This window comes from Arabidopsis thaliana (genome assembly GCF_000001735.4).
Source record: "Arabidopsis thaliana chromosome 1 sequence".
Classification (NCBI taxonomy): domain Eukaryota; kingdom Viridiplantae; phylum Streptophyta; class Magnoliopsida; order Brassicales; family Brassicaceae; genus Arabidopsis; species Arabidopsis thaliana.
In genome coordinates, this window is record NC_003070.9 from 8,183,760 (window position 1) to 8,194,864 (window position 11,105).

Below are 11,105 nucleotides of genomic sequence, written 5' to 3' on the forward strand. Positions count from 1 at the left end.
CATTTATGTAGTATTTATAAGTTATGGTTATGAATTGTGTTTGAAATAGGTTATGAATTTGTTACGAAATTGACTGAGATTTTTTAGAGTGGACTGACTGTCTACATGTCACACATAAATGAAAATTTCCATTCAATGAATTTTGTGAATCCTTGATAAAAACAATAAAGAGATATTGTGGTTTACCAAGAAAAAAGAAGAAATTAAGTGTGGTTTCATCTAAAAGTAATCATAATATTTTTTTATATACACGTAAATGCCGGTCCAAAACTTCTTGGGCCACTTAACGTATTACTAGGATTGATTTCTCATAAGCTCGTTGTGAGATAAAATACAAGTGTGCATTTGGCCCAAACAGAAACAATGTCGTAGTGGTGATTTAAACATGTGCTTATAAGGAGCAAAAGATCACTATAAATTGGTAAAGAAGGTGCAATGCAAGATCATATTCGCCGAACTAAGTTGACCTAAATTCTATTTCTTATTGTCTAATCGTCTTTTTTTTTTCAAGCTAGGGTTAATTATAACATCCTATGCAATCCCAAGAAATCTCACTTTTAAGCCACCCTGTCCATTTTCTTTCAGATGGTCTATCATGCATTCTATGTGGCCTTTTAAAAAAAGGTTGGAGTTTTTCGTTGTTGTTGTCGGGAAAGTATTAGTGTAAAAGAATACCTTATGCCATATGGAAGACTGGAAGTCACAATGTTATCAAGATCTTTCCGCGACCGTATCAAGAATTGTTTTTTCCTAGAAGTCACAATGTTATCATAGCTTTGAATGAATTCGATTAACTTCAGAAATATTTTATCATTTCACAAAAGTAGTAACATCTTATTAAAAATATCTATTAGTTTATGTTATCAGTTCATTTCATCTTTTAATCTAGCTAAATTTTCAATTCGATTTGATTTATAGACCAGTTTTATTTTGAGATAAATTTCTTGCTTATAACGTTTACACAATTATAATCGCAGACACATAGCTGATTTGAAGTCTTCTTGAAAGCAATTGCTTCTTCGATTCATCCGCGTCGGTTTATCCCTCTTGACAATTACACATTGACTTTTGATATATAATGTAAGCTCTAACTTGGCAAAGTTCTTAACACAATTCTGCTCATGGTTTGGTCATATTTTCTAATATTATAAAACATAATTATCTTAAATAAAAATATTATTTTTATTTTTTTATTTAATCAGTTTATTTCATAAATAATTTGGATATACATCCGTTTGATCTAGCTAAGATATCAATTCGATTCTAGATCAATTTTATTCTCGGAGACTAAACATGGCCTAGTAAACTACAAAATGGCGAAATCATACAAACATATCTTGACCAAAATCATCACTGAAGAAAGAGAGAGAAGAACGTAATATTACATCTGTACTGAAATTAAAAGATGAAAAAGAGACAAAAAGAAAAATTTAACCATCGGTTAAATATCAATATTGGACCGATACAAAAAATTATAGTTAAACGTTACTGAGAGATGGCCCTTTAAGAGAGAGCGACGCAACGGCCTCAGCGACGGTTAAGAAGAGAAACTCGGGCCTCATGAACTCTTTTTGTTCGTCAGCTCTTTGAAGCTTCTCCACCACTTCGCTTAGAGGGTTCACAAACACAAGCTTCACACATAAAATAAATATCCAGTTTAGATCAAAATCTAATTAGTTTCCTTGGATAAGTGACAAAATCGGATTGTGAAAACAACTATTTTTACCTCGATGTCCTTCTTGGCGGTTGTTTTCTTAAGTTCCTTAAAAAAGGACACTCCGTTTGTGTCTACACCGCTCACGGCTTTAACATATATAAAAGCAAAGTTAGCTAGTTGAAATATATTGGTTTTCTTGAGTTTTATGGTTTTGCATTAGAAAATTAAAACTAATTAGCAATGAGTGAATTTGCCTTTAAGTCTAATCACATTTCCTATACGGGTTTCTAATAGATTCTATCAAGACTAACCTGACATTTCAAGAATCAAGAACTGTAGGCTAGAATGCTTCTCTTGAGCTTCCTCTTCTTCGCATTCTTCAATCCAACGAGATGTTCTACAAAAAATTTATGCAACACAAAAGCAGAGAATGTTAGTAAATGAAACATAGCTATTAAGAAATGTGGTGTTGACAAAAAAAATGTATTAAGAAATGTGGTTACAATCTAATAAACATCAGGGTTCATAAACATTTAAGAGATCAAAGTCTAATGTATCCGAACTTCCAAAATCTATATAGAAAGGATCGTAGTTTCATAGCTAACCTTTCAGTGAGGTAGTTAGAATTGGCGAAATTGACAGGAGATTCGATGCTTAAAACAAGAAATCCCGGGATCCTTTGTGCTTCTTTGTAATGATGAAGATCTCGGTATATATCCGTTCCAGGAATATTACCCATTATAACCATTTTCGGCCTTGTTACTTGCATCAATATCTTGAACAACGATAGCCCCACCGCAATGGCTAGACCGTTTTGAACGGATAGGAAAATGACACCAAAGAACGCGCAAAGCATCACCAAGAAATCAAATTTATCGATCTTCCATATGTGACAGGCCGCGGGAAGGTCGATGAGACCAATGACCGCGGTCACAATGATGGCACCGAGGACCACATTGGGAGTGTATTCGAAAAGCGGCATTAGGAAGAGAAGCGTAACCATAACAGTGACCGACATAACAATGTTTGAAACTGCGGTTTTAGCTCCCGCGTTGTTGTTGACCGCTGATCTAGAGAATGCTCCGGTTGTGACGTAGCAAGATGTGGCAGAGCCTACTACGTTCATCAGACCAATGGCGATCATCTCTTTGTTTCCATCTACGTGGTAGTTCTTTAGCGCTGCAAATGTTCTTCCCACTGCGATTCCTTCCTGTTCAAGTAATAGCTAGTTAGGTGTGAGGATTATTTCAATCTCTACTTTCTTTTTTTTCTTTTTTTGCATAGACAATAAAAAGGTTTTTTATGGAAAAATAAAAGCTGATTTGTATTACGAAAATGTGATAAATTTATTTCTCACGTAAAAGTTGCGTTTGAAAAGAATAAAAAAAAACTATACCGTGAGGGAGACGATTCCGGTGACGAGTCCGGTTTTGGCGACGAGTGCGAGATGACTACCGTGAAACTGAAGCATGTTCCAAGACGGTGGATTCAAACCTTCTGGTAATTTCCCGATCTATCAACAAATTAATCCTAGATTTCAAAAATTCTGCAAAACAAAGAAACAAAAACAGAGAATTGGTTTAGGTAAGAGGAAACTTACGACGCTGATTCCGTGACGCTCGGCTCTGAAAACAAAGACAAGAAGTGTAGAGACGATAACGGAAAGAAGTGGTGCTCCGGCTGAGACCCAAAACAGCTTCGGCTTCTTCATGCTCTGCGTTAAATTTCCATTCTTATTATTACTTAAGAGGAAACCAGATCAAAGTATGTAATAGCTATTTAAGTCATTAAATTAATTATATATTTAACTTTTTGATGAAATAACAATTTGTTTTTCTACTCCAAAACAATTAGTTCGTTATTTATGGCGGGAAGAACGTATAGAGAGAAACAATGACGGTCCATCGTAACAAATGTTGTACATGCATATTGAGGGAGAATGAAAATGATAAATGAATAGTGAGAGGTAAGCAACATACGAGGTGACGTGTCGAGAGCAAGAAGAGCAAGAAGCAAACTCCCATCACAATTGTTTGCCATGACCACTGTATAATAGTAACATTGTAAATAAAATTGACTAAAATACAGGAATTAGGAAAAAGAAGAAGAAGAGAAATTAAACCTCGTTGGTGTGTTGGAAAACAGAGGAGAGAACAGGGACTACACTCATATGCTTTGTGAAATGAGTTATCCCAAGCAGACCCTTTAGCTGTTGGAGTGATACAATTATGGCTGCTCCACCCATAAACCCTATTAGCGTCGCTTTTGATAGAAAGTCTATTATAAATCCCAGCCTACATATTAAAAAATAAATACAGTTAACACAATGTCTCTTTTTCTTAAACAACATCTTCTCCATTGCCACTTGGTGGTGCAATTACTCTTTTTTGTTTGATCATGAATTATTTTATATTTGTGTTAGAATACACATTAATATTTCTTAGAACATTTTATGAAAATATTTATTTTTCACTAGTGATAGAATAATAATATATGATTGATTAATGATTATTTATCACTTTTTCTAAAAAGCTTATTATATTTTGGACTAGGGTCAATAATGATAATTGTCTAGTAAATATGTACTACCCAAACATTAAACCTGAAAACAATCTTAACTTTGTTTTCTAATCTTGAAAAGCAATTAATATAAGCACCGACGACATTTAACATTTAGTAATACTAGCGTGTACATGTAACCCTACAGACTGCCACTAGCCTAGCACAGGCCCAATATTGACCTCACATAACACACTATATTTCAACAGATATAAATCATGGTTCATGCAAAGCTACAAAAAACTTTTTAGGTAAATATATAAATTTATAACCTGAGGATTCCAAGAGAGGCTTGAAAGAGACCAGCAAAGAAGGTAGAAGAGAAGGCTAGCTGTAGAAAGAGAACAGGATCGTCTACGGGAGATACTTGTTGCCTTAGCATGGATCCTAAGATTAACGACGCTATGGAGACTGGTCCCACTGCTAGATCTCTTGAGCTTCCCAAGACCGCATAAACCAACGGTGGCACGAAGCTCGAGTCTACACATACATCAACACACGTGTTTATGTAACGGTCTATAATGTTTCATGTATATTCTATTCAATTTTACTTTCAGATTCTTACATAGACCAACGATTGGTGGCAAATTTGCTAGCTTCGCGTAACTAATCCCCTGTTTTTATGAAAACCAAGAAGACGAAGATTATAATCAAGAATTGCATAAAATGGTGGTCGTTATTGATCGGAACGTGAAAATGGGTCGTCGTCGGATTTTTGATACGTACGTACCTGAGGAATAGCTAAACTAGCGATGGTAAGACCTGAAACGACGTCGGATTTGAGTAGGCTGAAGCTGTACTCAGGACACCATTGGAGGATTGGAAAAATGTATTGAGCGGCGCGTATGAGCTTGGTACGGTTTGGTTGTCCTCTGAACTGTCTTAAGGGATCGTCCGGGAAGAAAGTCTCCTTCAGTTTTGTCTTTAGCTTTGCCACCGTGCTCTTATGCGGCGGAGCAACCACCTTGTGCACCTCCATTAATTGGTTTTCCTAAGAATTTTTGTCACCAATGTGTGATGTTTCCTCTCTTGGCTCTTTGCTGATAATTTAAACATGAGTATTATTTCGGGTCGGTCTTTACATTTTATAATGGTCTTATCTTGGCCTATCTTTTATTTTTGATATGAAAAAAAAAAAAATTCGGAAAGTTACACGTATACTGTTGTCTCTGTATTTTTTTTTTGTTTTGTAATTTGAGCCGATAATCCGTTGTGAATTTCTCTTTTTTTTTTTTGTTGGCGTTTGTCTATTATTTACCCTATGAATATTGATTCGTGTAAAAAAAAAAAACTGATTCGTGTCTATGCTCCAAATCTTTCACATTTTCTATGTTCGATTAAAGATGAAATACATAAGAAAAACATAATATTTTAATTAAAACATTCGCGCGCCACCTTGAGAACTTGTAATAATGCATATATAGCTATGACGTATTTAAGTGGTTGTAAAGACAAAAAACAAAAACAGAGTTTTATAATTATGATCACTGGTATGGTAGATGCATAGTTTTGTGAAGCGACTGACAAATAGAACATTTTAGTTGAATGATTTTATTTTTGTAGAAAATAATATAACAACAACTAATTAGTATCTTTTTTATTAAGTACGATAAGTACTAATTATAACACTATATATATATTTGTAACCATAATTTTTTTAACATTCTTAGTTTCCAAAATTTTAAAATGCAAGAACCTCAGTACAACGTTTTCTCCGTATTTAGTTGATGTTAATGTTATAGTAGGAAAAAATGTTCTAAATTAGATGATGTTTTTAATTTTTAATGCAATATTAATTAGTTTTTTTTTATTGGTTTTGATGATTTATAATATACAGATAATTTTTTCTATTGGTTAATTAGATAAATTGATGTTTAAAAAAATAAAATTAAAAATGATTCAATCGGTGTACAAAAACTTTAAACACCAAGTAAAAAGACACGAAGATAGTACTATAATACTATGAATAATAAATAAATGGGTGAATCTATATATACATTTTTGCAGCCATTTTGTGAAATAAATCCTGGAGTTGGAACTTATTTACAAAGGCTGCCACTGACTTTTAATTATTAGTTTTTTAGCAATAAATTGATTAACAAACGAAAAACATTCTAAATATATTCCAATCCCATATATCACGCAGATTTTTCCAAAATTTAAACTAAATTTCGGCAACTAATTAAAACAAAAAATGTTTGACAACCCAAAAGACAATTGCAATCCCTTAAAATGAGCAAAACGCAACTAAATACATTTTTTATCAATTCACTAAATCTTATTTCTTCAAAATTTGAACTAGATTTCGACAACTATTTAAAACAAAATTTTGTTTGACAAACTAAAACACAATTGCAATCCCGTAAAATATTTATTTTAATTATAAATTTAAATTAGCGGGGTACCGCGAGCTTTTTTTACAGGACGGGTTTGGCGGAACGGGTTTGGAAGGACGTTACTTAATAACAATTGTAAACTATAAAATAAAAATAATTTATAAATAGATATAATTTGCAAAATTTTTATATATATTAACTTAAAAAAATAAATTATCTCCGCGGTGTACCGCGGATTAAAATCTAGTTACATATTAAAAACATAACAACTAAGAAAATTTGAGTATCAATAATGCATAACTATCTGTTCATGTACCCGTTGAGATCGCTAACAAACAGAGAGACGATCAGACGACCAACTAGCTAGTCTACAGTAGGAGTTGTTAGTTGTTACATTGACCCGGACAAAAAATGTTGATGATTTTAGACTTATCGTCTTTGGCTAAAGATATTAATACATATCTATATAACATATTTATATATATGGATATAATGTCTGATCTTGCATCAACAATTATCCAAGATAATTGATTAACACTAAAATTAACAGCGGTTGAAAAACTGTATATGTTGCAAACCAAATTCATAACCGAGCCAACTTGTTGTGATCCAATGTTAGTAGGATCATTATGAAATCGGAGGATAAAAATTCCTAGTAATTCAAAGTATAATAAGTGATATTATAGTTTGATACTCCAAGATTGTCTTTTCGTGTGAATCAGATCAAGTATATATTAATTTAATAAGTGAATCTCGGACATTCCTTGTTTCTGGTGAAAGAAACGAAACGACCATAATTAAAAGCATTCTTTACATATTCATATAAGATGAATGATCTAACCAAACTTATTAAAGAAGTAGAAAAAATTCCGACCAAACCTATCTACGTCGGTAATATGCATGGCAAAAACCTACAATTTTAACCTACATATTTTCTCAATAAGAAGTGAATGCTAACTGAATCTATTTCGGTTTCTATGTTTTTTTATGTCGGAACACAAATTAAGAAGAATAAGATGAGCTAACTATATATAATGAAATTTGTTCATAATTGATTCCAATGTACAGAATTGAGTCAAAATACTAAACTGTTTTCGATAAGTTATAATCCAAACTGAAGATTCTAGATCCACTAATTGTTACCGGGTCCATCTAAAAAATGGTGGAACAAAAAGTGAGCATTGGTTTCATTATGATTTCTGATCGTGTTTTTTTTTTCTTATTCTTTACAATGATCAACCAAGGAGTTTGAAATCACAATTTCCACTAGCTCCCGCATCTTTAGAAAATTAGCTTGATATAACAATGTATTTTTCAAAGATTTTTGTTTTTAGTTTTGTATCGAACACGAACGTTTTGCCTATAGGTAAATCATACGAAGCATTTGATCAAATTTTCTAGTTATTATATCCATTTAAATCACATTTCTGTTTCGTTTCACCAGTTTTGTTTTAGTAATACTATTACTAATAACATTTATTCGATTTAATTATATATAAAAAAAACATTCATTCCATTTGGTATCTATATATTCTTTATGCACTGTTAATTTCCTCGTTTCCTTGTCCTCGTTAAAAACCTTAACTAAGTATGCTTATGGTTTGCTCTTCTTAAGTTCTTATAACGTTGTCTTGGTTGGGTGCGAAACAAATCATTGTGTGAAAGAGAGAATAACTGAAAAATGAGAATGATCTATGAAAACGTGAACCACGTCACATGGGAGGGCAGTGAACACGAAGTCAAATAATACAAGTAAATGAATATTATAAATGGTATGGATACTGGTAGGCCAAATCGAATTAAAATATTGAAAAAGAATATCATAAGAAAGAAACAAAAGGGAAAAGTAACGGGACATGAATGGAGTTATTCATAGAAAAAGGATCTGATACCCAACTCTTTTGGAATGTATGCACATTGCGCACTTGTTAATGTATTCGCGTGGCTCTATTTTGTTGACCCATCTATCCACATTTTTGAGTTTAAATTTTCTTGATATATTATAGGTTTGATTCTAAAAATTAGGTATAAGAAATTAGAGGTTTTTCATATTTTTATAAGCTGCGAATTAAACCATAATTAAATTAGTGTTAATGATATAAATATTAGCTCAAAGATACATAAAATGTTCATGTATGTAATGAATAAAAAAAATTGCATTTAACAACCCATGTTTCAGACATGACATGACACATGAATCTCTTGGCTTTCCACTAGACAAGTCATCGACTTTTTTAGGAATCTATAGTATTCGAATTTAATAATATATAGAGAAATAAGGAGATCATCTTGTATAGTGCAATCAATAAAGATATTTTATAGTGGTCACAAATTACCTTAATTTTTTTAAATAACACTAATTTAGAAAAGGATGTATATCTATTCAAAACTCTAAACTTAGGGTTTCACATGGTGATTTAGGAATGCACACAAAAATTAGGCACATAAAGAGCCTGAAATTTCTTGCGTTGAGAAAACGAGAAGTAGAAAATGAAACTTATTCACGTTGTTTTACCTTGACTGGACCCAATAAATATTTGTTGAATGACCACACTAAAAGACGACGTAAAAACCACCCTATTAACCGTACTGCATTGCTAGCTTGTAGAGTCGTAGACCATATAACATATAATGACAAAAACAAATTTTTAACCTCTTTGTTTTTAATTGTCAAACTAACAAAGTGTAGCTTAGAATCTAATTAGCAGAATATATATATATATATATATATATATATACATCATTTTACAAAATTATGCATTCAACATAATAAATTAGTAATAGCAATTATTAATGAAAATAAATTAGAATAATATATAGACAAGATGGTAAATTAATGTTTAGTAATAAACTAAATAAATGGATAGAGTTTCACAACCAGTCAAACTCAATCTTCTTAATTATATAAGAAGAAGAAAGAAGGCTAATTATGATGGAATGGCCATTTTTGAATGATTCAACTGGGTTTATATATATTTGTATAGGCATATAGCCAATGCTTTTTTTGATAACTTTTGAGCTAAAGGTGATAGATATTTGATAATTTGCTTGGCATATTAGCACATGTAAGAAGATAATCAAAATGTTGAATTAAATTTTGAAGGAAAATGAGAAGGTGGGACAAAGGCGGCAAATGTCGAATGAGACAATGTGTTATCTTAAGTCTGAATTAACGCTGATTAGCAAATATTCAAATAAGTGTGAAAAAAGGAAGAGGTCAATATCCATTTCCTTGCAAGTTGCAACCATACAATCTGACCGGTGTGACCCAATTGTCCAATAGTAAAATATATAGGTCCCTAAAAATAATAATGCGACTTGAGATAGTGACGACTGACAAGAACGGTCCTCCGATTTTATTATTTCAACCTTCTTTCAACCCCTATTCGGAACCAACTTGATAGTACATCAAACCACTTATACGGATTTGTCTTTGATATGTTTTTTTGGTTTTTGCATTATCGTGATGTGTTGATGCAATTTTGGTTTTTGTTTGTTAGCATCACGTTCTTATCTTCATGAAAATATACGTAACTGTGACCGAAAAGAGCTGTACGTGGGTTTCATCCAAAATGTGATCAAGTCCTAACACTTTTTTTCTTTCTTTTTTTCTGTTGTTGACTTCTACTATAGAACATTATACTTAAGAATTTAGATGCTGTATTTTTCTTTTCATATCTTCTACTACATATAAACTGTACATATACAACCTAAATCGTCAAACCAATCTACCCACAATCATAACAAATAAGCACGAACTCAAATGGTCTTAAGTGAAACATGACATAGACTTATATACTAGCGTGGCACCTCAAGAAAGAACTTCAAACCCACCAATGATTAAAACTTGGCTCTTGTCCTATTAGGCTTCGTGAATGATCTCCTCCTAATCTTCCAAAGTAAAAAGGTCGGTGCACGATGCAAGGCTTGTAATGTTCTCTTTGAATTTATGGTGAGATTCGATACGATGTTAGTGTCAAGATCCCCTTTTTTCTTTTAGACTCTTGCTTGGATGATAATTAAGGTGAATATTTATGCTATAGTGCCTATCCATTTCTTCATCATTGTCACGAGATCTAAAACCCATACTTATTATACTTTAGGGACCTCCTAAAAGACACATTGAGCTTTTGATCGCGTGTTGCTTTGTTATCATCTTTGCCCACTTTAGGGACCTCCAAGTGTCAGAATTTTTCTTTTGAATAGTTAGAGGTTTCTTATCAAAACAAAAAAACAAGAATAGTTAGAGGTTTTGACCCCAAAAGAGAAAGAATAGTTAGAGGTAGGGACATTCAATACAATTTTTCGTTTAAGCTCTTTAGTTTTGAAATTTCAAGATGGATATAAAGTTGAATGTACTTTTGGATAAGTTTAACACGGTTTGGATTTTTTCGTTTCAATATTTTTGAATCATTATTTTCCAATTGGTTGTCAATTCATTTAATTTAGAGCTGACCTAGAGATATCACTATGTAATAAAGTAATTGTTCTATTCAAAATTGTTAGCTCAAACCTATGTGGTCTAAAATGTTTTGCATACGTGCATTATTTTT

The 11,105-nt window shown here is 32.2% G+C and overlaps 1 protein-coding gene across 4 annotated transcripts; it reads right to left on the bottom strand.

The window, feature by feature from the left end:
* Positions 1-1,165: 1,165 nt before the first annotated feature.
* On the bottom strand, positions 1,166-5,475 carry AST91 (sulfate transporter 91). 4 transcript variants are annotated; one of them, NM_102157.4, is made up of 11 exons: positions 4,947-5,475; positions 4,782-4,830; positions 4,489-4,696; positions 3,780-3,951; positions 3,637-3,702; positions 3,258-3,371; positions 3,054-3,170; positions 2,263-2,867; positions 1,969-2,054; positions 1,727-1,803; positions 1,166-1,631 (listed from the first exon to the last, which is right to left on the bottom strand). In NM_102157.4, exons 1-11 carry the CDS (start codon positions 5,193-5,195, stop codon positions 1,479-1,481), a joined length of 1,896 nt encoding a protein of 631 aa, NP_173722.1. In that variant the 5' UTR covers positions 5,196-5,475; the 3' UTR covers positions 1,166-1,478. The 4 variants fall into 4 exon arrangements, with proteins under 4 accessions (NP_173722.1, NP_001320231.1, NP_001320230.1 ...); NM_001332587.1 differs by having other exon boundaries at positions 4,782-5,475; NM_001332588.1 differs by having other exon boundaries at positions 1,188-1,631; positions 4,489-4,830; positions 4,947-5,461.
* Between the last annotated feature and the right edge of the window lie 5,630 nt (positions 5,476-11,105).